At 42.1% G+C, this 27,006-nt stretch overlaps 1 protein-coding gene across 1 annotated transcript in view; it reads left to right on the forward strand.

The window, feature by feature from the left end:
• PTPRG (protein tyrosine phosphatase, receptor type G) overlaps positions 1 to 27,006 on the forward strand; it is a 318,991-nt gene that overhangs the window by 203,420 nt on the left and 88,565 nt on the right. Inside the window, exons 5-7 of the mRNA XM_026857419.1 lie at positions 88 to 154; positions 11,680 to 11,837; positions 16,523 to 16,715. Coding sequence (XP_026713220.1) covers positions 88 to 154; positions 11,680 to 11,837; positions 16,523 to 16,715 — 418 coding nt within the window. The remainder of the gene's footprint in view (positions 1 to 87; positions 155 to 11,679; positions 11,838 to 16,522; positions 16,716 to 27,006) is intronic.

Below are 27,006 nucleotides of genomic sequence, written 5' to 3' on the forward strand. Positions count from 1 at the left end.
TTTTTTCTTCTCGTTAGAAGATTAAACTGAGACTGTTCTGCCTGATGCCAGAATAGATGTAACCAATCCTGTATCCTTTGCATGTAGGTCAGTCAGAGGGACAATCAAGCACTGGATCCCATTATCCATGGGTTGAAGGGCGTCGTACATCATGGTAAGTAGCTGCTTAAACTTTCTCCTTGCCAGGAAGGGGAGAAGGGCAGGAATATTGTCCTTAAGGGATCAGGTCACCCCTGGAAGGACGCGGTGAGCCTGCACATTCCTCATTCACTGATGTTTAAGGGCATGACAGCCATTATTTGATTGGTAAAGATCAGAGTCATTTGTTACCTGAAAATGGTTTGGGGTTAACAGTAAACAATTTGTTTCTTTTCAGTCAGTGCTCTAGAATGCGTAAGTTATCAATCAAAACCTACCACAATATATCATTCATATTAGTACTTCGAAGGCAGCGTTGATGCTTCACTCCCGCTATTTATCTTCTAGTTGCTCTAAAAATACTCCTCTCTGAAGTTTCTATTTGTTTATAAATTATTTGTCTTTCAAATTTAGGGAGCTGATAATGAAACAGAAAATTAACTATCTATGAAAATTAATTAAACTTTGCAGCAGATGAACATCTTTCTAATGCTGACATAAATACGATCATTCGGCTGTTCTGATGCATATAAACCTATTATCCTTGAACTTATAGCAGGTACTGAAATAAATATTAATATATTTTATACTTTTATAACCAGTTTTTACTTAGGAATTTTCCTGAAACCTTATCACAGATAATGCATCATTAGCAATGACATCAAGATGCTCCAGTTCCCAAAGTACTCTTGTCAGGTTTTAATATAATGATTTGTAAAGTTTTAATAGTCTCATTGTAATTCAAAAGGCATCTGCTGGAATGGTGCTAGGTACTATAATAAATCTCCGTCCCATCTACAGTGCTGTGATAAAACATCTTTGCACCTTTTCCGAGGATTGTCTTTAGACATTAGCTAGTGCTGTAGAGCTTAACAAACATTTTTTTTCTCTTGACTGCAAACCTAAAACTAGTTGACAGTGTTAGATTAAAACAAATAGAATTTTGGATTAATTGCCCTCCTTTCAGAGTCATTTAACACTGCAACTGGGAACACCAATAAATCCAAAGAAAGTGAAAAATAGGGGTTAAATGATAACATACCATAAGTCCTTCATTTAGAGAATTTTCCATAGGTTTTTCTGTTTATAAATTGCAGTGTTCTGATGTGAAATAAAAGCAACACACTGAGCTGAAAAACTGTTTTGTTTTCAACAAAAGTCAATGGTATTATCTGGCTCCTACTGGGTAACAAAACAGGCTAGCAAAACCAAAGTGAGGACGAGTTGGGCTGTAAGGATTTTTCAGTGGCTATGTAATTTGGCACTGAAGTCAAGCTGCCGTTTAACTGGGCCGGGATCTCTCTTTAGCTTTGTTTTCCACCTGCCCGCTTTTCAAGACTCTTTACCCCCTGCAAGCGTGACAGTGTTTTAGCCATCTCACATCGTTTTTTTTTCCTGCTCCCTCTCTTGCTCCTCGCTGCTGCAACCGAAATAGCCACTAGTGGATAATCACACCGATGCCTCCTAAGAGTATTATTCCATTCCCAAAAATAATTGTTTGGGTAGGATGTGACAAGATCCCGAGGTTGTGATTCCCAGACCACATAATGATTAGTCCGTCTTGGTGCTGCCTACCCACAGCAAAATCTGGGTGGATAAAAGGCTTTTATTTTTGTTTTGCTCACAATGCACAGAAGGCTGCTAGTGTTTCAAGTAAAGGAAATTGCTTGATATATTTCAATAGCTTGTTTCCTTTTCAAAACATTAAGGGAGAAAAAGAGGAAAATCTTGCTTTCCTTCCTGTTTCAAAGGCCCTGATTAAAGGCCTTTTCTAAGGTTCTTTTGGTGGCTAGACTAAGGGAATTTCCTCCTACAAAGCAGTTGTTCAAAGAAATTGTTCTCTTTAACTTAAATACTGATGGAACGCTTCACTGAAGAATTCCAATATTGTATCTCTCTTTTAATGTTATTATATAGAATAATATTAAAGATGTGAGCTTTTATTCCAGAGACCCTCATTTCTTTTCTTGATGTAACTTAGCTTACATCTTACACAAGCACGTTTTTATGAATTTATCTGAAAAGTCCTTCCTGCCTTCCATTTGGCTACATTCATCTGGGACCCTAAGGCAACATGGACTTTTTGGCTGAAACACAGTGGAAAACTCTTGTGGTTTTTGGATAGAGTGGTTGGATCAAGCAAGGATTCAACAAAAGGAGTTGGAGAAAGACAAAATTGAAACCTTAAGTTTCTTTCCATTTTATAACATTTCCATGCCCGTGTTGTTTTCAGGTCATCAGTACAATGCCAAGGCACATGCCTATAATGTAGAAATCAAGAATGCATACAAATGTTGAGATAACTGTCTTGCTTTTAAGTTAGAACATGTTCATATATCCTCTCCTGGCTGGAGAGACCTCTAGCTGCTCAGCTTTGCTCCTTCCATCTGCCTCATCTCAACACGCCTATTTAAGTAAGATTTCCTTGGTTCTCCATATCCCTCTCCCTCCAACCAGCAGAGCATCCTTCCTGGGTTGTGCTGGACAGTCACTCCTTCCTCACAATCATTCAGTTTTCAAAGAGGAAATTACACACCCACACAAAGACTCATCATCATCATCCTCATTGCTTCATCTGCCTTGTGGTGGTAGTAGAAGGTCTGGTCCTATATGGGGACTCCACTCAGCACCACGCTGTATAGGGCGTGTGCCCATAATGTTGACAGATCCAATGACTCTCAGTTAGATTTAGGGATGGTACTGATGAGTGATGAGGTGGTTTTTAATTTTTCTCACATAGCTTTACATTTTTTCTGTGAGGATCTGGTATTCTTACAGTGCCCTTCCAGGGGTAAGTGAACAATTTAAGTGTCAGAAGCACTTTCTGTGGAAGTGAAAGCAATTTTTGCTTGAGATTTCGTCAGGGATTTGAATTACTTACTAATTTGATGGAACATAAATAATTGTGCCCTTCACAGTGTCACCAGCTTAGTAACAATGATAGAGAAATGCACACATAAAAATCAATGCAGGCTTAGTCGCTACTCAGAGTTCACTTTGTTTCCTCATCTCCAGGCATAATTTTGTAGAATCTTAATGCCACATTAAGCTTAATTTTACATGAGCAACCGTATAAAGTTTCTTAGCTGTAAGGAAAACCAGTGCTGTACCAAACTGCCTAACAATGTTTGGATCAATGATAATGCTTTCGGGTTTGCCCCGCATCTTCCTGCCGAACAGCACGTTCCCGTCACGTCGACGCTCCCCAGCTCCTGCGTCCGCCCTCGCAGAGCATTGTACAGGCACACGAACGCCGGGGAGGCTCTTTTCAGAGCTGTCAGATGCCTGTTGCTGATTTTAAAATTGCTTTTGGTTTTGTGCTCTGCCAAGGATTTGTCACACCTCCCGCCAGCGAGGTGCTTGCTATTCTCACTCCTGCTTTCCCTGCCGCAAAGCACACGGCGAGTGTGTGTCTGCCACGGAGCCCACCAGGGACTGGCAGCTGGGAGCGTGCAGCCCTCTCTCTGCAGAAGGGGTGGAGTACGGGCAGGCGTGATAGGAATTTTCTGATGCCGACTTGCCAGTCTCTTTCAGCTCTGACCACTGGGGGTCTTTTTTAGTTCCTCTTCAAATGCTCTTCTCATCACGAAAGGTCTCCAGCGATACTGGTGCTGGTGGGATCGTGGACGTCCTTAGTTGAAGTTGCTAAAGTAATAAAGTCACGAATGCCTGGCTGCACTTGCACCACACATGGGCAAGTCATGGTGCTACGAATCAGACTTCTCTGCCTCTGTTTTGCTGCCCGTGTGCTCGGCTGAGTGCCCTGCCTCTGCTCCTCGTCCTTCCTCCTGATGCTGAAGAGCATGGGGCAGGATGGAGCTGCTCTTGTGCAAGGGCTGAGGAGGCTCCCGGGACCTCAGAGAGAATGATTGTGCCCTTGTGGGAATTAGGAGAATGTGAAATACCAGGTTATGTCTTATACAGTTGATTTGCATTAAAATGGCTACTAAAGCTTTTGTCTGCCACGTGCTTCAGCAAGATCTCAGAGGAGCACCTAGCGGGATGGAGCTGTTGCACAGAAACATTGCTTTTTCCCACCTCTGCTGTCTTTGACTTGCCCTTTTTAGTACCATTTTGTATGTAAGCCTCTTAGAAATGCCTTTTCCTTGTTCTTACCAGCTGCCTGAAAGGCATTAAAATGAGTCTCCTTCCCCGATGTCAGTCCCGAGGGCAGTGCCCAGAGCTGGAGGCTGCACAGCATTTGCCCTCTCCCAGCCTGGGCACGGGTGCTCTGCACAGTTCTGTTCTGTCGTAAAGGCAAATGGTTGTCAGAGGGAGCAGCAGCTCCCCACACTACCCCAGGCCCCTGGAAAAGCTTTCAGGGTGATGGAAACCATGTTTTGTCACTCTGTCCTGTTCTCTGTGTCTGTCATCAAGAATCTACATGGATCAGCAGAAAATTATTAGCAGAGCACAAATAAATTACCACAGCAGAAAAGCCTCTATTAATGTCACAAAAATGGGGCTCTTATTCCCTTCCTTGTCAAAAGTGAGCACTGAAAATCAAAGTGCAGACAGATCAAAAGCTCAGGTACAAAGTGAATCCATGGCATCTGTTGCTTGTTTGCGAATGTGGGGTGGGGTGAGGGGAAGAGAGGAACCTTTGTTTATTTAAAAGGGAGTTTGGAAAAAAAATCTTGCTTTTTTCTTTTGCCTTTGTATTATTAAAATGCCATAACTTAAGCTCAGCATGGAGCAGAGTGTGATCTTGGGTATCCCTTGAGATGGGGCAAGAGGTGTTCAGGAAAAGTTTGTGGTGACCACCAAAGTTTCAGGGGCTACTGGGGACGCTATACCGAAATACAGTGGAAACAGAATTGCTTTAATAGTGAAAAAAAGGATAGAAAATTAATAATGTTGCACATGTCTTCAGCTGTCCTAGGCAAAAAGGCAGTGAATAACCTGTTAAAATAAATCAGCACTAAAAAGGAAGCAATCCAGACAGTGTTAGTTACCCTGTGGATCTATCACACCAGAAGGCATAATAACAAGAAAACACCATTAGCAGCATGACAGGCTTTTTCTTTTGTTTTTAACTTTTAACCATAACACCACCTGACAAGCTGTTTGCTTTCTGCACCAAATATCCAGGGGTTGTAGAGAAGAAAGGCGGGGAAGAGGGGTGAGGGTGAGATGCGATACCATGGGACCTCATCTTTTAAAGTAAAACTTTGAAGAAAGCAGCAACCCAATTTGGAACAAGAAAGGCCATCAAAGGGAGAGCAGTGCGATGTGTTAAACCAAGAAGGAAATGTGGAGAAGCAGTTCTTTTTCCAGGGGGATGATCTGGTTATATTCTTTTGTTTTCTGATCTGTTCTTGTGTTCACAGTCAGAGGAGCCCTGTGAAAGGGGCCAGAACACAATTGCTGTGGAGCAAAGGGGAGGGGGAGGGAAGTGGGAAATGAAGATGAGAGCAGAGGTGATAAGTTCACACCTTTATATAGGGCAGCTCTGTGCATAGCTGCAGGGGTCTGTATCATTTAAAAGAATAACTGATGGAAACGTTGGAAATCACTGGTCCTTCACCTGTCTGCTCGGCAGAAAGCAGTGCTGGTCACGCTTGGGTAAAGACCAGTAAACTGACATAGAATTAATATATTGCACAGAAAAACTAATTCAAACTAACAGAAAGAATATTGCAGTTATTAAAAGTTAAGAATTAAGGTTGAGGCTGAGTCTGAACAAAACACCTGCAGGAGGGAGGAGCTGGGTGCTTTGCTGGTGGGTTTTGAGGACGTTTGCCGAGAAGAGATGGGTGGTGAAGTCTGAGAATGCCCAGATTTGGTCTGGCTCTTCTGGAGCAGATGTGAACAGCCCACACTCTGGCTGCTTCTGCCCCACCTCACCCTACCTCTGTCAGGGTCCAGCTCGCTCCAAGGATCATCTTCTCTAAATCCCTTGCCATAGGTTTTTTTTCCTCCTATCCCTGGTGCACATTCTGAATTTCCTTAGTTTCCATGTCCTTCCAGCCTTGTCTGAACATGTGCCTCTGCCTCAGTTTGGTTTTGCAAATGATAGAGAAGTCTCATCCCAGTCTAGAATGGCAACAGCCAGGCTGCCAAGCTCTGCATCAGCAGTGCTTAAGCATTAAAGGTTCAGAATTATTTTTTACTTCTTTAAAGAGTTAAGACCTCTCCTCCCTAGCTAAACCTTTTCCTCCTAAGATGTTTTAAGAAAGGGAGTGGGAAAGGTTAAGCCTGAGACCAACACCTGGCATGGAAATGTTCAATTTTTTTTGCATAGGAGACTTGCCTTTTTTAATTTCCCCCTGTTTTTTGTACCACTCACCAGTTAACTCAGATTAAATTAGTCTGCAGGACTGTGTTATTATCTCATTCCCTTTCTCCCCACCATGCTGTGCTTTCTGTGTCCTTACTGTTCCTTACGTTGTTCAGCAGAGGCTCTGGTTTTTAAAAAACTGAATAAAAAGTGAGAAAAATAATTGCACGATAAATGACAAGGATTACCCTGAGTAGAGAGGACTGTCAGAAACTGCTCTTCATGCTGGATTTACAAAGCAAGTACTCATCTGCTGATCTCTTCAGTTAAAGTAACATATACTATTTGTAACCTCATCTTTAAAATCACCACTGAGTCTGGTCCCTGGCTCTGGTGTGCAGCCTGCTTTATCTGGGGAGTTCTGGCTCAGTGGGTGTGTGGCATGGTGTCCTTTTGATTATTTTTGTGTGTTTGCTTTTTAAATGTTTGAATGCAGAAGCTTTAGAATTACTTGGCTCATTGTGAAAATGAAATTGGCAGTAACATTGTTTAACAAATTTGGGAGACTTTCAAAGCTCTTCATATTGGTATTGCAGATTTCAGTTATTCAAAGTGTAGCTGGGTAGCGTTTCCACCTATCAGGCATTGCACATACGTTAATTTTGGAAATAAGCTCATTTTAAGATATTGTTTTCAATGCAGCCAAGTTCCTGTTTTATTACAGAAAAGCATGATGAAAGTCCCAGAGCATTCCATGAGATATAAATGGACTTGGCATATAGTTATTTTCTTGTGATCTCCAATCCAAGTTCCTGTTAGATTTAAAAACGGTTTTGATCACAGATAGCTGTCTGCTGTTTACCTGCATATCTCAAGAAGCCTCTTACTCTACAGTGATTTGGTTAAAATTCAGGTCTGTCTTTATCCAGTGTTTTACAGAATGTATTTTTAGCAAGTCAGTCCTTGAACTCAAAATGTTCAACTGATGCTTCTTGCAATATATTTGTTGGCATCAACTTGTGAAAACTGCAGTAGTTGGTGGGGATCTACTACTGCTATCTGGTTTCAGATCTGATTTTTTCCTCTGCTTGGAAAACTATTGTGCACAATTCAGTATTAGTTCATATCTAGCCTTGACAAATAAGGAGTGTAAATAGTTTAGCTTTTTAAAGCAGGCCTGTAATTGCTCCGCCTTTGGGTTAGGTTGTACAAAAAAAAGGCCCTTGGTCCCATGCAAAACAGTGAGGAGATTTACCAGCCCAAACAAAGAATATACTGGGCGTGACTTTTCACACTGCTGTTACAGGAGAAGAGCTGAGAGGTAGACATGAATGTTGTATCAGGTGGTCAAATGTGTTGCCCGCTGGCTCTGTTTAATTTATTTTTTTTTTTTTGGTGAACCTAAGAGTTAAAAGACAATATTGTCCTTTCATGCTGTGGAACACTCAGTAGTTTAAATGTCACATTCATCGTCTTAATTGTCAGCAATGAATCTGTGGTACTTTGTAATTTTTCCTTTGGAAATATTAGAGTGAACATTTTTTTACAAGCCTTGGTGCTGTGAACAAAGTATTGCTGTTTGTCAACTGTCGGTCCTCTTGGCTGCCCTGCATTAGTGGGGCATCTCAGTGGATGTCTCAGGTGCTGCTTTTTTCTGTGGTGGCTGCAGCAGCACGTTTGTTGTTGCTTTCCCAGAGGAATGCTCTCTAGTTCGAGGGCCTGTCCTTACGGGCACGGTCTCTGGGGCTCCAATTTCCCAGTTGTTTATTTTTCTGCTTGGATGCCCATCTGTGTTTGGTGCTGGGATGGGAGTAGGACAAGGAGCAGCAGAAGGGACCACTTAGATGCGGGGCTCTGGTTTATGCCTAAGAAGAGTAGGTGGCTGCTGGATCAGTTTTGCAGCATTGATTGCAGTGGTTCACAGGTACTTGCAGGCGAACACATGTTTTCGTTGGTGTGTTTTATTGCTTTTATCCGTCCAGCAAATGCTGTCTTGTAGATCCTGTAGTTCCCAGCCTTGTCCACTTTCTCCCTCCTGGAAACTCCTCACTCTGCTCAGTCTGTTCCCAGCCTTCTGGCACAATTCATGCCCATCCCAAGCACTGAAAATGGGAAATAGAAGCTGGTCATAAAAGACAGCGAGGAAAGTTGTAATATTATGTTCAACCTTGTTCTTTCCCATTTAGTACGAATTATATACACACATGTGTGTACATATATGTATATAAAATATTTCTACCACATTCAGTGAATTCTGTTGCTTAGCTCGCAAATTATTCTCCTTATGGTTTTACCAACAACAATCACTAATTTAAGGTTGATATTTTAAAAGTGACATGACTTGAAAAATCTCGTTTTCAAAAATGTCTCAAGCTCTTAGGTACATAATTTCATGGCATTTACTGTTTCTACATGCTCTTGAAGGATATGGGAGGTAGAGTCCTGAATTTCTAAGTCCCTTTTTCTTTAAGTGACATGTGAAGATCTGTTTGTGACTGGTTTCTAAAGCTCTGCACCATGCATCTAGATGGAAGTGATGCAAATGAATGATCAGTTTTCACAAGTATTAGGTTGTGAAAGCATAATCAATTGATTAACATCTATTTCAGTAGTTATTTTAATCCAATTATATGTATGTTTTTAATTTTAATCTTTTGAATTCATTAATGAAAACGTATAGCATTGCTTGTATCCATGAAAAATTAGATCGAGTACACCCTGCCCTACTTAAACTGTGTATTAGAAAGCTACTTTTTCCTCAAGAACTATTCTTTTTCACAACTAACTATGACTTTCCAAATGCTTAGGAAAAAACCCTCCCTAATTGATAGCCAAAATTTAATCATAAGTCGGATACTTCCAGTTTGCATTCAAATAAGGTATTTCTCTGTCTAAATAAGCTTCCCGTGGTTGATTATTCATATTGTAGTTCAAAATGTTTAAAAATGAAAGACAGAGTTGGATGAAATGTAGACTACTTAATACAGTGTGTATTTAATATAAAAGTCATGTATTATTCATTTTTGCAATTTGAATAACTTTGAATTTAGCATCCCTGTTCTTCATCTTTTCCTTTGATGAACAATTAATTATTAAAATATAATATTGTCAGCATATGGCACAAAAATCCTTGAAAGTGTAAAATGAGCTTCGTTCTCCTGCCATCCTTTGATAAAGGGATACTCCATATTCTCGATTTCTCACGGAATGTTTATCCAGCATCTTAACTGATTCCATCATTCTAAATAAAAGGTCATGAAAGCTAAAAATAGATAAATTGTTAATTTAAACTGAAACTTTTTTTAAATACAAGAGGAAATCACTTTTCAAAATGTCCCTCTACCTCCCATCTATTTCATATATAGGCATTGCCTGTTAACGCGGCGAGGATGTTTGCGTGTTCAAATGCCTTTTCAGATTCATAGTGGTCCACTGTGTGCTCAGCTTCCATATAGAGACAGTTTCTTAAATAGAAAGCCCGTGTAATTTCGCTGTGAAGATGTATGTGTGCTGCATTTGGAAATCAAGTCCTGTGACTGAGTTTGCAGCTTTTCTAACCAATTTTTCCTGCATAAAAATAAGCCAATCAAATTAAATACGACCTTTTGCTGTGATTATGACTTCTTGATTAGAATCTTTTTGAACTGTGGCCAATCATATATATTTTACTATTTATTACCTGAGCACACTTTTTTTCCCGAAGGTAGGCTATGAAGAGGAAAAAAAGTTTTATTGTTTGTTTCCTTTTTGGAGGTGCAGAAGTACTTGATACCTACTTAGATTAGAAGGAAAGAAATTGTTAACGAAGAGATTGCAGTATTCCCTTACAATGTATACTTCGACTTTAATGGAACTACTTATATTTTGGAATGCTAAAGGCTATGAAAACATTGCACACCTGTTGATGTTGTGCAGAAGAATAGATGTCTGAAATGCATTTTTGCATATTTACACCTTGCAGCAGCAGTGGAGGAAAAAAAATCCGTGATTATCAGACTACTGCTCGGAGGTATAGGCAACTCTTGATTTGATCAAGACTTGTAGAAAACTGTGGGATGCTATGAAAGTGAATTCTGCAGACTTCATCCTTTTTCTTTTCCTTCTGATTTGGAAGATTGTGTCAATCACCAGCCTACCTGCTTCTCTGCTCCGCTGCAGGGGGAGTGGGCTTGCTTAGCAGCTCTGCTGAGACAGAGGGAGAAGAGTGCCTGCCACCCAATTGTGGACTCTTGTTTGAGGCACAAGGAATATAGAAAGTGAGGAATAGAGATGTATGGGAGAGCTTCCCGTGTCAGCATGCCCTGAGGCAGTGAACACCTTTGCACAGGCTGAGAGGGAGCTTTGGCCTGTGAGTCAACATAAATTGCAGAGGATAAATGTTCAGGGATGGCAGGGAAATTGTCTTGCCTGCAGCTGTTCCCTCCTTTCATTTATTTATTTTTCTTCACAATGTTAAATATTACCAGCTTGTCACTGTTACTTGAAGCTAAGTGCTTTCAGTGCTTAGGTTTGCATTTCAGGCTGTCCAAGGAGCTTCTCAGAGGAAGGAGATTGTCCCCAGACTTTTGGACCCTGGGAAGGAGTTTCTTGGGTTAGAGAGAAGAGGCAGCGGTCTTACCTCTGGAATGTGTTTCTGTGGTATATAGAGGCACCGCCGGCAATGCCCGTGTGCCCGGGGCAGGCAGTCCCAAACCAGCACTGGCTGGATGCTACTTTGAGCACCACGTTGAGCTTCAGAGGTGCACTGCAGCCCTGCTCCTCAGCTCCATCCATCCCCCTGGCAGCTCCTAGAGACGTTTGGCTGAGCAGTGTGGAGCTGCCTCCTCCACCTCAGCAACCTGCAGAGGGATCGACCCCGCTCCCGCATCCTTTTCCCCGTGGCTGCGGGGGGACGGATACGCTACCTGATGCTTTGTGGTCGGGCAGGACCACTGGGCCCAGCTGTGTCCCTGCTGGGTCTTGGTGAACCCTCACTGCCGCCAAGCTGAAGAGCCGTTTACTGAGTGCTGAAACCACTGAATGCGGTGTTGTTTCTATGCTAACACAAACCAGTGGGATAACAAGGGCGTTTCACACCTGCACACACTCAAAAGAGAAGCGTGCCTGTTCGGTATAGGATTGACTAGCATTTTGGCTGCTCTTTTAATAATCAACACATCAACTCTTACAGAGCTGTCCTGATAGGGTGTTTTCATCTTTCATTATATATATGATAAAATATGTTGTTGCCATTACACCTTGTTAGGCTGCCTATCGATGTGATGTCTGTTTTAAAGACACGTAAAAAAATGTGTAATTCTGCTTGTCAATCTTCCCTGCAGAGAAGGAGACCTTTCTGGATCCCTTTGTGCTGAGGGACCTTCTGCCGACGTCACTGGGGAGTTACTACCGCTACGCAGGTTCTCTGACGACTCCTCCATGTAGTGAGATTGTGGAGTGGATCGTTTTTCGGAAGCCTGTTCCCATTTCTTACCATCAGGTGTGTTGGTGTGTTTGTTAGAGAAGTCCATCTCTTGGTTTGCCCTCTTTAAGACAGGGTTTTCAAAACCCGCCGTTTTAATTTTGAGAACAAAAATGTTTCTGTTGACAAAAAAGGAAGTGTTGGTGATTTTTTTTTTTCCTCTTAAGTAATATTGTTTCTGAACATGAGCCATCGGTCTTTAAGAAGATAGTACAACAAGAAACCCAGTTTCCTTTCAATGATTTATTTAGTATTGTTTTTGTTAAGATTAAATTTAAGCTATGGTGTAAATATTTACATGGAATTCCTTTTTATTCTTTTTAATTGAAACTTTCTTTTCAAAGTAAAGTGAGTGATTTCAGTTCTGCTCAGATTTAGTAATTTGAACTAATTACATTAGAAAAGACATCTTTCCATTAATTCTCCATGCTTAACTGTTTTTATAACACAGTAAAGCTGCCATTATGTGCTCAGAGTGCTAGTGCACAAATCCTTAAAATTAGCACATAGCAGCTTTTAATGCAAATAGACGCAATGTCTGGGATTTGCCTGGAGAAGAATGCTCCCAATAAAGTAATGGCTAGATGGAGTCAGATGTTTACCAGTTAAGTGTATTTTGACATTGTAGGATTGTTGTCTTTAGAAAGCCATCCTGCTGAAGTTAGTCTTTCCTTTTATTCATCTGGCATAAGCCACTGGAAACAAACTTTTTAAATACCCTAATTCTGTAAAGTATAAGTGAAGAGTTCATTGGGTGATCCTGACTGACAGATGCTGGTTCTCATAGATTTCAAAAGGGTGGAAGGCGATCGCCGTGCCCCTGCCTCTGGGGTTTTTTTTATGTTTTCTAGAACCCATTGCTTCTCCCGTAGACGCTTTCATCTTTTTATTTTTTTGAAGTGCTGTGTTCAAAACCGGTTGCAACGCTTCAGCTGGGGCCCTCCCAAGGCTGAGGGACATGGCAGGATTCGTGTGTCTGGCCACTCATGCTGGTGTTATTTTAGCCTTTTTCACAGAAGCGTGACGTTATTGCCCGTGTTCAGCTCCTGGTCAGCGGGAACCCTTTTGCTAGAGGCTTTTTCCCCAGAGCGCGCTCTGGCAGTGCTGAGCACATCATGCGTTCATGCAGCCCACGGTTCTGGCTGAAGCGTGGGACTCTTTGCACACGGTCCTGGTTGAATCGGACCCTTTGTTTTTTTTCAGGCCATTTCTCTGATTGTCGAGATCATTTTGAATTCTGTCCTTGCCTGCAGGATACTTGCAATCCCTTGTAGCTTTTCACTACATCAATAAGTTTACTGTTTATTATTTGGTGGCTGCGAGGCCTGGCCCACACTCAGTTTTATACCCTGCATATGCATCAGGTGGGTCATGACTTCTTTCTTCTTTTTCTTTTTTAACAAATGCTAATAAACTAGTAAATATCAATTATGGCCATCACTATAATGGTATAAAGGTACTTTATCCTGGCATAGCTTCTTTCCTGTGCTGTACAACAGTAACCGTGCCAAGTCAAGCCTTTAAAACTTAGCGTTGTGCTGCTTTATGCAGGCATGTGTGGATGAAGGGCTGGGAATTCTGTGTGTAGACAGACTTTCATTGATACTACAACACATGTGGAATAAATAATAGTATTCTTCCCCTTGGCAGCCCTAGATGGGTGTATTTTAAGAGCCTGCCACCCTGCCATTGCTATGATTATTATTTGTTCCTCTAACAGAAACAGTGCAACATAATCCATTGCCATAGTTTAACCTTCTTTATCACAAACCACGTGAAGCAGCCTGTAATCCCAGAGGGGGAAAGTGATATTGTTTAAGCTTTGTTGCTGTTCCAATTAAATCCTTGCTTTTGTGCAAAATACCTTGCTGTAAAATGGACAGTTCTGAAGTGGTCCATTTGTGGAGGTTTCTATATTTTATTCTCAATGCTCCATCATCGTCATCTTTCCTGATAATTACACAACAAAACAGGACAAGCCATGTCACCCTGCAGATGCATTGTAAAGCTAAGTGCTTTCGATGACCCAAAGTATGGCATTATTTCTAGTAATAAATACCTAGAGTATCTCATTGTGCTTATAATGGTTTCAGTATTTTTAATTGCCATTTGTATATCCAGCCCTTAGAAAACTGTGCACATCAGGTTTTAATGCTTTGTAATTAACATGACTTGGAGTTTTAGATCAGGTTTCCCTGTATCTACAATAGTTTTACAACAGCTTTTCATTTCTTCTTCTGAACAGGAGCTCTTGTACTCCTTGAAGAACATGAATGTAACTCCTTGACTGCAGCTCTTACAATTTTTTTTTTCTTTTCTGGCAGCTATAGATAAATTAATTTCTCATTTGTGGTAGATAATATTTTTATAGTAAAAATGAAGTTGAAATGACTTATATATACTTCAACACATAAAAAGGGGAAGGTTAAAAATCATATTTGAATTGGCAGTTGTTAAAATGCAATTATACCTCCCCAAGGTAGCATGGCAGAAGAAAATATTTTAAAAGTTCTCTCTGAAAGTTTAAAAATTCAATTAATGTCATGGATGTGTAAGCCTAGAGACATGACTTCAGAGAAGCAGTTGCTACCCAAGTTCTTGAGTTTTTATAAAGTAACCTAAAGCCCTCTTAGCTGACTTGATCAAAACTGCTTCCAGTGAATGAAGTACAAAACATACATAAATATTCACAGGAGTTTTGGTCTGTGCTTTCATAGAGGGGCATAGCAGGATCATCTGTTGGACTGTTTTCTCAAGACAAACATGTAAGATAATAATCCCTTTACCCCTTTTTTAACCCATCCATCAATGCTTCTGATGGGCTCTTGATAATAATTAGGAAATGCTTTTCAAGAGTTTTCAAGATGTTTCCCTGAGGAATCGGAGAGAGAGAATGGTAATTGGGAACTGGGGACTAGGGCATTCATCTGAGATGCAGAAAAAGTGTAATCCAAATCCCATCATCAGTACCTGCAAGGCTGGAAGCAGTATGTGAGTTCCCTGCCTGCGATGGGAAGTGGTCACTGGCTGTCACCCCTCCCTGCTGTCCCCCTGCCTCAGTTTCCCTGCTTGTACAGTAAAAGTAGTTGTGATTAGGGGAAGCTACTGCTAAAAACGTATAAGCCTGAGTTGTCCTGTTATCTCAGAGGTGATTGCCTGTAGCGGGACTCAGTTCCCTTGGTTTTGTGTTCTAGTGCAAAGCTGCCAAACTCAGGATTAGAGCTGCAAGGTCCATCCTTACCCTGGGTAAAAATTGACTCTCTCCTGCCCTGGGGGTCAGAGAAGTTTTACAGATTTCAGTCTAACAACCAGGATTGTCAAGCCCGGCAGACTGGGCAAGCTGGACAGCAGCAGCAAAAGGGGGCTCAGAGTGCTGGTTTGAAGGGAAATTAAATAATGGTAGTGAGTGCCTCTTGATTCAGAGGAGGATGCTTAACTGCTCTGTTAGACCTTTCTTTGATTATTTTTATCAGTACTATCAATCGAGGCTACAATGATAGTTTTTCCCAGTTGCAAATTTCAGGACTCACAGACTTCTCCATAGCTTCTTGAGCAGATGCACTTGTTGAAAAGGGTTCCAAGTGCCCTGTCATTAAGCTATGAGTATAATTCAAGTCCCTTTTTAAAGTCTTGGGCCAGATTCTGTGCTTCCAAAATCCGTACCATCAATATATGTAATTGATGTTGATGTAAACAGTAACAGGACTGAATCCTTCTCAGCTCTGCCTTGCTCAGTCTCTCCAGCAGCAACATAACTAATTCTAGTTCTTGACCTGAATGATAACAAGGTACTAGTAAATGCTATACTGACCTTGATAGCTGCGAGAAAAACATTAGCTGAAAATATTTTCACCTTAGTTTGCTAGAAATTTCTTTGTATGAATACCGAGATACAAAGTAACAGAGAAGTTTTCCAATTACAGTTCTTTCTTTCAGGTTAATACATTTTATTAAAAACAGCTCACATCTGAATCCAACAGAAGAAACTTATTCCCAGAGGTGTATATGCTAACTGTACCTAAATACATTTATTCTCTGTTATTTTTTTCTCACCCTGTAGTTGAGTATCGAGGGAACGGTGGTTGATAGGGCGGTAAGGACACTTGGAACTGGTAGTCCTGAGGTGGCTCTGTTCTGCTACTGACCTGGCTCCTGGGCAAGCCAGCTCATGGGTTTGAGTGTCCGTCCCTTAAAGGTGTGTCAACTGGAGTGACCTTCCTGTGCAAGTGCTGCAAGAGCTGTCTGTGAAGCTTAGCCTGGCAGCTAAACTTTGCAAGGTAGTCAGAGATAAGGTAGTGTTGCCCTGACCTGGAGAAGGCTCTTGGAGAGAACTGACCTGGAAGCACTTTTTGATGCGATACTGCAAAACGAAACGGTGCCAGCAGTGAAGAGGGTTTGGCATGGCTGTGTCACACAAAATCCTTCCAGACAAGGGGTCTAAGGACAAATGTTTCCTTGCCCATGACAGACATCCACAGGTTGCTAGAAGGCCTTCTCCCTTGTTGGGCAGGATAAGCACTGTGCCGAGATAAGACAGTTGGCAGGGATTTCAGCGGGCAGCCTGACTTCCCATGTGGTTTATCAGTCTTGGCATCAACATTTTGCTTCCTGCCATTTTACTTTCTTATCAGCCACCCGGATTTCACCGCATTGTTTTTCTAATTAATGTCCTTTCTCTCCCCTGCCATGATGGCTGCGATCAGCTGGAGGCGTTCTACTCCATATTCACCACCGAACAGCAAGACCACGTCAAGTCCGTGGAGTACCTGAGAAATAACTTTCGACCACAGCAAAGCCTGAACAACAGGAAGGTGTCTAAGTCTGCAGTGAAGGATGCTTGGAGCCAAGATATGACAGACGTCTTGGAAAATCCACTCGGCACAGAAGCTTCCAAAGGTAGATTACACTTAGAAATTTTGCACTTGACTAATGGGAGAAATTTTTTTTGTCTGCTTTGTCATTAAATGGTGTCAAGGATAGCTGTGAGCTACCAAAGAAATAATGCAGTTATGCAGGCGTTCCTTGTTGGTATGTGTCAGTAAATTAACTAATCCTGTAGATGGCTGCAATTACCTGTGAAACTCACTTTCACATGGTGCCATAGCAATAAAGCCCCAGAATGTGAGTCTTAAATAGGTGATGTCCCTGTTTCCCCCTCTAAGGGCCTTAGAGATGCCTGACAAAAGGGAAACATGAAACGCCGAGGTCAGAGGTAACATTTCGGCCCCATTAGCACTGACTCATTGGGTGTTGGAATGGGAATAGAGTATCCAGATGTGGTTATGGGTTTCATTTTTACAGTAACAAGACTTTTGAAGAACCACCGACCTTTTAATTCAGCGTTTGTATCAATCTGTTGGTAGTGGTGACAGGGGAAAAAAACCTCTTCCTTATAGGCAGGTGATTTTCTCATGTCTTGCTGAAGTGTTTCATGTGCCTTTTTGTAGAGCAGCCGGTGCTTGCTTCTGTCAGACAGTGGATAATGAGCTGGATGGAGGCGGGTGGGAGGGAGGTTGCAGTTGTTGCGTTGGCACAGACGGCCCTGGCTAGAGGAGCACATAAAAAATTCCAAGAGAAATGTATACTGGATAAAATAAGACTAGAAATAAATATCATTTACTACCCTTATTTGCCTTAATTTTATCGAATGGTGTTATTTATAGGTAGGACCAATGACATGTACGTCCCAGTCTTCAGCCTCGAGAAGTGCTTGGTGCTTAACCAGTTCTGGGTAGAGGTAAAGAGAGGGGCGGTTTGCCAGGAGGAAGCAGCTAAGCAGATTTACAAGCTTCCCTCTCCTACCTGGCATTTTCACCTGGCCACGCGCAGAGAGCATAGTTTTTAGAGGATGTGAATCATGAAAGCAGCTGCGTTCAGCAACCTCACCCTCCCAAGAGAGTGCTGGAAGAGTGTATTTCTCAGGGCTCATTATTCCGTGAGTGTGCTTATTTATATATATCTAATATACACGTACACAAACTTCATGTACATTAAAGGCAGCCTTGGGACGGAGAATTTACATCAGAAGTAAGAAGGAGATCTTGGGAATGAAGAAACCCTGCTATGCTCTGATGCTCTGGCCTGCAGTTTTCAATCAGTGTTTTAACAGCAACATGTGTCAATATTTATTTCTTCAGTTATATTCTGTGTACATATTACTTACCCAGAACAGTGATGAAAGTTAATAGGTTACATTATGTTAAAAGTGACAAAACTGACTAGTTTTTATTTTGAGTGCAGCCAAGGTACCTCTGGTACATGTGGTATAATATTCAAGATTTTACTGCTTTGGCCACATGCCTGCATACTCCTCAATTCACTGAACGGCTTTTAAGATTATAAAAATGCTTTAGGTGATTTTCACCCTCATAGTAAATAGCTGAAACCCACAGTTTTGATAGAGCATTACAAATGCTAAGGTCTGTAGTTAATGGGCTGATCCTGAAGTTGGAAGTGTTGATACCAAAGGAGCACTTGAGTAACTGGAAAGATTCACATCGACTTTGATCTTTAAGAAGTCTAAAGCACACATGGCTTAGTTAACATGATGTGAGCCAGTCTGCAGGAGCAAGGGAGCTGCACGACTGTTCATCCACACTTAGCTTGGTGCCTGGGTGCTTGACACCCTCCATGCTCGGGGACTGGTGTTCTGAGCAGGTTCTCTCTGGGTCCTCTCCCGTGGTGTCCAGATACTCTAATGCTCTGTACTCTGTGCCTGCCTGGGAGTTTGAGCTTACAACATGCTCAGGAGAGACCCTGAGGTGGGAGCATGCATGGCCTGTGATGTGACAACATTCAGCATGCCATCTGATGGCAGGGATGATGCTAGAGTCTGGGATTTTATTTTTTTTTTCCTTTTTCCCTTGAGCTTTTGCTATAGGAGGCTAATGGCTGGGCAGCCGGTCTCTTTGTACGGGCTCTGTCAACTTGTCACTTTTTGGGTTGTGTGCACACCAGGAGACACTGAAAATAGGTGCATTTTTTTCATGAACTTAAAAATAAATAGGTTGCTGCAGTGTTGCTGCTACAAAATGGATTGTAGTGTATCCTCCAAAGGTTACAGGGATGAGTTATAGCTGTTCCACAGATATAACAACGTGGATGTTTCTGGCCCCTTCTTTGACAAAGGTGAACAGTGATGATGTGCCTGGTCCACTGCACATTCTGAACTACTGACATATAAATAAAATGAGTTGAAGTCATAATACTTGAGTGAAAGCAAAACCTATTGTTTATTCAGCTAGTAAATACAGTACCCCTTTATATAGTGTCATTCATGCAAAAGTACTGAGAAGCGAGTGCACAGAGCGCTTCTCAGTCAGACAGTCTAGCATACAAATATAAGAGTGTAGGGTTAGCATAACAAATTTACTTTATGCAGATTCTTCTGCACACCTCATGGTTGCATCTCGATGCTTTCCACACTGCATTAAGCAATGTAACCAATGGCTGTCACATGTTGGTTCTCGTCTACCCTCCCTGTGCTCAGATTTCTGTACTGTAGAAAAAGGCAAGGTCACAAAAAATGTGTCTTTTACTTGCTGCAAGGTGATACAGTTTGTGATGGTCTTCAGCTCTAGGGGGGAAGTTTGGGTTTGTTTGTCGGTGTGAATTTTTGCAATTTGTTTCCTCTGTCACACTCTATTAAGTCTGTGGGCAGTATTGCTAATCTAGAAAACAGTGTAGTGTTCGTTATGTAAGCCTGTCTTATTTTGGAGGAAAATGTGCCCAGAACAATTTGCATAATGTTTAGAATAATTTTCAGAATTCCCCGGTGAATAGGGAATTTCAGATCAGCACAAAGCGATGCGGCTCTGCAGTTGTCCATTGACAAACGTGCTATCCTGAACAGTTTGGCACCAAACAGGAATGTCTTTTCTCCCAGATACCAAAGCCATCTCAGGTCACAGAACTGTGACCAGTAGCATAACATGCAGATACACTGGAGGAAAACTTTTTCTCACTTTATGCCAGTCCTTTGAGTATTTCCTTACAAAACCTTGTAAGTAGTAGCATTCGGTAAATAAAATGTCTCTGGGAAAGGCTCTTTTAGGTCAACCAAAACTGTCAGTGCATTTGGATTCAGTTTGTTAGCCAATATAAATGTTACCTTTTGTTTTGCAGTTACTCTCCTCTTCCTCCTCTTTTTTAATTTTAAAGAGACAATGGAAGGAGGGAGTGGTGTTTTCAATCATCAGAATACAAGATGTTGAAAATATTTTACCTAATCTGAAATAGTGTAGAGGGCTAATTTTTCAATTGGGAGTGAAAACTCCAGTTTTCCTTTTGTGTTGGTATTTAGCAAGAAGAGATTTATTTGGTTCCTTTATCTCATTCCTTCCTCCTGTTGGCAAAAGTTGATTTAAAACAGTTCTCTTGAGAACTGCTTCTATGCCTGGAATAAAAGCATACACATAAGACCTTTACTGAATCAGAGCCCAGGAGCTGAACTTAATTCTTAAGTTGACCCTGGAGCTGTTTCAAGAAACCATACATATCATCTTTAAATATCTTATTTCTGAAATACACCATTCAGGATAAATACTGTTCATATGTAATTGTAGTAACCGGTGGACTGATAATAAACCATCACACAACAATATTTTTTAAGAAGACCAAACTTTCAGAGGTTCGAGGTATAGAGTGGATCTTGCTGTTAAATCATGCAGATCATCAGGCCTGTAAGATATAACAAGAGGGCTCACCAGTGTTACATTACTGATTCATATAAAGTTTTGAAGTTAGAGGTTTTCTGTACAGACAAACTAAACCACAACTGTATTTGTAAAATATTCATCAGATACTGGAAGTGTCGGTGACAGTGGCACTGTTTGGGGTTTTTTTACACATGATCATCTCTGTTAAAATTGCCTCTTTCCTTCTCTGGCCTGTCCTCTGTGGCTTCGGACTCTGTTGCTCTGTCACATCACATATTGTGCTTCTGCCTTTGCATGGGCTCCTTTCAAGCAGCTGTGCTAGAAGGATTGCTAATTATTTATCAATTTAATAGTGTACATTGCTCTTCAGGGACAAATAGATTTCTTACATAAAAGTCCATCCAGTTCAAGGACCCGAGTCTACATGTTCCTTACTAATTTCACATGTTGTCCCATCAAGCAGAGATGTATTTACAAAACATTACCTGCTTCAGTAAAGGTGTAAGCATGGAAACTCAGGAGGAAAAGGTGTTTCATTTCCTTGTTTCAGGATGTACTGCATGTGCAGTGATATTTGCCCATTTTATGTTGCTGCTGATTAGGACCATCAAATGTTGTTTTCTTTCTCTTTATATTTTTTTTAATGCTGAAAAAAAAAAAACCCTTTAACCTTTCTGTCTCATTAAACGTGCTGCAAGCCTTACAACACTTAAACAAGCATCCCATGTGAGGGGCTCTTGACATCAGAGTTTTCTTTACAGATGCCTGATTACTTCCCCAAAGGTGTCTGATTACTCTTTGCTGGAGTCTCAAATGATGCTGTTTCCCATCAGTGGGAATTCGCCTTAGAGTACCATCTTTAATTATGATCCTAGACTAAGTTAAATAATGAGCAGTCATAAATTCACTCTAGTAAAACTTACTTAGCTTTGGACTCTAAATTAAAGCTGGGACATTTCTCTGGTAGTGTACAGGCAATCGTTTACTGTTCTTTGTTATGCGGTAGCGATACACAGTTCGGAAGTTCTTGTAACTTTTAATGCTGCTAAAACGTGGATGGAAGATACTTGGATTTTCCCTCCTGCATGCTCTGCACTGGAGGCATGGCTCCAGCTATCGACCTGCAGTCAAAGGTACAGCACTGCTCAAGCAAAGCAGTTTAGTTCTTACTCACTGTTTCGTGGCTCCTCGTGTCAGAAATGAAACCAAGGCCTCCTGCGAAGGGATTGCCTATTCTGCACCCTTGTGTTGGAGCACACCTCCGCTGCAGCAGCATCCAAAGTTCTGGAGATTCAGTGCAGTGACATCATCATTTTGAGGCAGATAGTTTAGAGCCTTGGCGGCAGTGTTTCTGAATGAGCACAAGTTATTTGTCTCATTTATAGCTTCTGTTATTACTCCCAGTAATTTGGTTTTGCTTTCTAAATGCCCATGTTTTATGAGAACTCTCTCAAAACAACTTCGCAGTCTTTTCATGCCCTCGGGCTCTCTCTGGGAGGCTAATAAGAGTGTTAGACAGAAAAGTTCTACTCTTGCAGAATGTCATTTATGTATTTTAGTCAAACCTAAATGACCACAGAATACTCTATAGCAATAAGTGTCATCTATCCAAAGAACAACATAGTAAATGTAAATTTAAAATGATATATTACTGAAATCTGAGCTTGGGATTGCTAAAGCAACATGATAACTATTTATTTTGTTCAAATATCTTAAGGAGAACAAAAATAAGCAAGAATTAATTTACAATACGTTTAGCATTGCAGTTGATTGTTCTTGTCCCTTGGAAGAATCTTGGAAGATTTCTTCATAGATTAACAACTCTTTCCCAGTTTCCTTGGATAACTGGACTTTTTCTACTTTCCTTTTTGATTTTATTTTGTTACGAAGATTATCCTTTTCTGATTCCATTCCCCTTTAATCAGGTCAATGCCCTACTACAGTGTGCTGGTGCAAATGAATCTATGTATCATTTATTGGGCTTTCTCTTGGTGCAGCAGACTGGCTCAGTGCAAAAGGTTGCATTTGGGGGTGGTAACACCGTGCTGCTAATTGCTTGCCCTGCTTCTTCTTTGCACTACAGACCTTCCCGGCTGCCACTGTGCCTCAGCGCTCCGAGTAAATGTACTCACTGCTGCCAGAGTTTCTTTTGACATGCACCTCAAGTACCTGCTATAATCACATTTTAGGCAGCAATCAGTGTGCTCCCTCTGCATATCTTATCCCTTCCACCTCTTCCATGTCTTGCTCTGCAGTGCTGGGTCCTCGTGTATGCAGTTGGCTTGGTGCACGTCATGCAAAAGCAGGAAGGGACAGGCTGCTGCCTTCCAAAGAGTCTCAGATCAGTCAGGTGGAAGGCAAAGCATTTCAGAAAAAAAAAAAACCTGACCTATTTTGAGGGGGAATCAGGTACAAAAAGATGTGTTACATATACCTGACATAGGTCTCATGCTCCCCTCACAGTGGCTCTGTTCTGCAAGGTTCTGTTTTGACCTGTAGTAGCTTCCACGTGGTTGTAATGTGAGCAGCACAGGTGTCTGTGCCTGGATGTAGTGGATAGCTTACCAGGAGATTTATTAATAAACAGTAAGTAATTGCTTGTGCTTGTTTAGAGATTATAAAGGGCCCAAACAAAAAGAGCAAGAGGAATTCAGTGTGGAAGTTTAAGTATGGTTTGGGTTCACAGCTGCCACTAAAGCTGGAAGAGCTGAATACTTGTGAGGGAGCTTGATGATTTATTCCATTTACACCTGCAGGGAATTCCTTTCTGCACTGCCTACCTGCCGGTCCAGCTGTTTAGCCCACAGAAGTACTGAATTTAATTTCAGTCTTGACAGTGCTTTGGACCATGCGTGCCTGCAGCGCATCCCTTGTGTTGGAAAAAGCCTCCAGAAGCTATAAAAAAGGAAGCTGCTCTCCCGGTCTGATTTTGGGCATCCCTCAGGCACGTATTGGGATGCTCTACCAGCCCTGTTGGCTTGTTCTTCCTATGCTCCCCGGTCCAAGCAACCCTTGCCAGGAGGTTGGAACGTGCAGCTTGGCTAACATGGCAAATACGTGTCCTTCTGGCAGAAATCCTCCTCCTTCTCCCCATGTTGCCGCAGCATGTGCCACTGAATGTGATCACACGTGCTGCATCAGACGCACTGTATAAATAAGGGCACAAGTGTACATTTTAAACACAAGTCACCCTCTGCACGTAGATGTGCATGTGTGCAATATAAACACAAAACTTGCAGGGCAGATCCTTGGCGGCCATCAGATGGGATGGCATCTGATGGTGCAAGGCTGATCTGCACCCACTGAGGATTCAGGCCACAGCTGTAGAAACAGTATTTGTGAAATATATGAAATATTTGGGCTGAAACACAACGTAGTAAAACACACAGTCCATGCCTTTCAGTAAGACAGGGTCTGTTGCTGTGATGCCATGGAAACTCACACGCTACAAAGAAAGCCATACAGGAATGAATCCAAATGCTGGTTGTGCGTTCACCTCGGGGAATGGACGGACAGCACGGGGGCAAAACTCAGCTTGCCCAGAGCCTCCCCATCAGAAGTGCCTCACGTGCCAGTTTGCTCATGAGGTTATTTCACAGGGCTCATAAAACAAGTGCGGGGTCTGACGGTGTCCCTCACACCTTAAGAAACAACCCTGCCTGTTTGAAGCATAGTGAAAGGTAAGAGCAGGGAAGATAAATAGTCTGTCTCCTAGCTACATTCTGCCTGTGGATTGAAGTAGATCAACACAAATATTTGTGTGTACGGCATGCTCTGGAGCCTGCAAATGCCTGCTGGCAAAGTGCAGGCAAAGGTAAAGGAAAAATGCATGCGTCTCTTTAAAGCAATTATCCTTATATATTAATAATGTCATTTATAAGCACTCTGAGAAGTTAACAACCTACACTAAAGCAAAGCAAAAAAAAATTACAAACATTTAGGAAAAGGAGAAGGGGGAAAATGTTGTAAGTATGCCTGTTAGCACTTTTCTATGTATTAAAGCCTGTGTTGTCTCTGCATATGATCCTCGTAGTCTATTTGTTATCCTTTGGGAGCACAGCCCTCCATGAACTCCAAGACTGAATCCAACAGCCCAAAGAATGCTGTTGTTTGTTATGGATCAGAGTCTCTTCCCAAGCATCCCCACTGAGTCGTGCCGATGCAAGGTACCTGAATCTGGCACTGTATCACTTCCCTTTCCATGATGCTGTTGGCAAGTGTGAATTTTCTTGTTACAGTATAACCCACATTTCTGCATTTCAGGGCTTATTTAAAGTTTTGAGGGTCTGATAATGAGAAAATATATATATGTGTGTGTTTATAGAGGTGTATATATATATAGCTGAAAGTAATTTTCTTCCCTTCTCTGTTGGTGACATCGCTTTTGTCTTGTCTGCAGTCAGGTTCCTGGGGGCTGCAGGGCTGAGTGAACGTGGTGCAGTATTTTGCTGGTAGCACAGACATCAATGACAGTTTTCAGGCTTCTCTGAAATCAGCTGGGAAACTTGTGGCTGACTTGGGTGTCATTACAGCAACAGCAGCAAGTGGTCCCTCTGTCCTGCAGGACTGGTCCTTCCAGCTTCTTACCAGTGCTCGGGCAGAGGGGAAAAAAATACCCTCTCTCCCCAAAATGCTTGGCCACCAACTTGTTTGCCCTTATGGGGAAGAAAGGCATGAAACCCCTATATTCACCTCTCAGTTTCTCTCCTACTGAACATGTGGGAAGAAATGCCATGTATAACATCCTCTGTGCTCCTCCTTCGTAAGGGGGCAACACTGTTTCCCAACCCCTTGTCTCATGTCTGCCCAGATCAGTGAGAGAAAGAAGAAGTGAAGCCCTTTTCAGAGCTAGGAGCTGCCTCCCAGAGCAAGACAATATCCTTGTTCTTGTCTTTTAGCTACCTCTGAACAGTCCTGAGTCAGTAACGTGCTATGGGCACATCCTGATGCTGATGGTTCCTCCCTCCACATATGAATTGCCTTAGAAGGTCCCTGCCCATCTTACCACGAGGGATTCAGGACTTTACTGGCACGTTGCTTTTCTGTGCCAAAAACTGTCAGGGTTTCATCACACGATGTGTATCCCATGGTACCAAAGAGAGGCAGTTTTGCATTGCTGAGACATACAGCAGGAGGGAGAGAGTGGGATTTTCCAAAAGAGGGCATAGCACAGCTAGAAATAACTGCCTTTAAAGTGGTGACATTTTTATGCATAGAAGAGCTAACTTAGAACATTTTTAGAGGATTTTATAAATCCCTCTGAGCCCAGTGCCGCTGGATTCATCATATGAGGCACCTGTTTTACAGGGAGAAGGTAATACAAGCAATAACCAAATACACAGTTCTTGCACTATCTCAAACTTTCCCTAAATAGCTCTTTTTATAACTGCAGGTAGCATACGCAAAAAGCATGATGGAACACAGAAAGTTTGGCTGGTTTTTACATTTCTATCTTTGAAAGAGAAATGCAGGCTGCTAAAAAAAAAAAAAAAAAAAAAAAAAAAAAGGCAAGCTGTAATGTTCTCTTACGCCCTTTCTGCATTCATGGGTGTGTCTTAATATCAGTGGTTAAATTTTTGCAAAACAATAAGCCCCCTTTTTGTCTTTCAGCTCTCTGAAATGAAGCTGCCAGGAGCTTTTGGATTAAGCTTTATCAGGCTTCAGTTAGGAAAGCCTCGTGGAGGTTACGTAGCCAAATACAACATACAAATCAAATTATGGGAGAGATGAATGCAGAGTTGTTAAATTAATTTTGTTTGTTCCAGCCCAATGGAATGTTTTTAACATGAAGAAAATAATTCTCTGCTGTATGGCTGGCCTGGCCAGTGCTTAGGACTATATTAGCATGCTACATTTGTCTGCGAGTGGCAAACAGGTTTTCTCCAGGCTTGAGTGAGCCCTGGAAGACAAGGCTAGCCAAGATGCTGGCTTGCCCCTTGCCTTCCCCGGTGGGCTGATCTGCAGAGAAGAGACTGTGTCAAGCTCGCAGGCAGCCCTGCACATGGCCAGCAGCTGGAAACGCCGGCTGGGGCTGCCCTGTGTCGGGTCAGAGGGCTTCCTCCAGATGCACCCGTGCAACCCCTCCCTCTTCTGCAGGACTTTTCCATAAGACAGGAGCCAGCTTGTTTGCCAGGTTCCCAGCTCAGGTCACCCCTGACAGGAGGGCGAGGGGGGTTTCTCACTCGGAGAGGTCCGAGGGGTGCCATGCTCAGGGCATTGCTGCCTGCTGCGAGGCGTGCCCGTGGTACTGCGAGCGCTCTTGCCTGTTGGGTGCCTCCGAGATGTAGCCCTGTGGCCCTGGCAAGGATTTTCTGCCTCCAGGACCCTGGCGAGGATTTTCTGCCTCCAGGAGTCCTGGCACGAGTAGTCTGCTAGCCAGGAGAGATAGTGGCTTTGGTGTCCCACTAGACCTACTCAGGCCAGGCTAAGTATCTGCTCAGTATTGCACTGCACTGCACCACAGAAAGACATTCTGAAAGCCCCCTCAATATTTTTGTTATCCCTTAGGATCTGAATTTAAAAGAGAGCAT

This window comes from Athene cunicularia, assembly GCF_003259725.1.
Source record: "Athene cunicularia isolate RWA chromosome 12 unlocalized genomic scaffold, athCun1 chr12_part1, whole genome shotgun sequence".
In the NCBI taxonomy this organism is placed as follows: domain Eukaryota; kingdom Metazoa; phylum Chordata; class Aves; order Strigiformes; family Strigidae; genus Athene; species Athene cunicularia.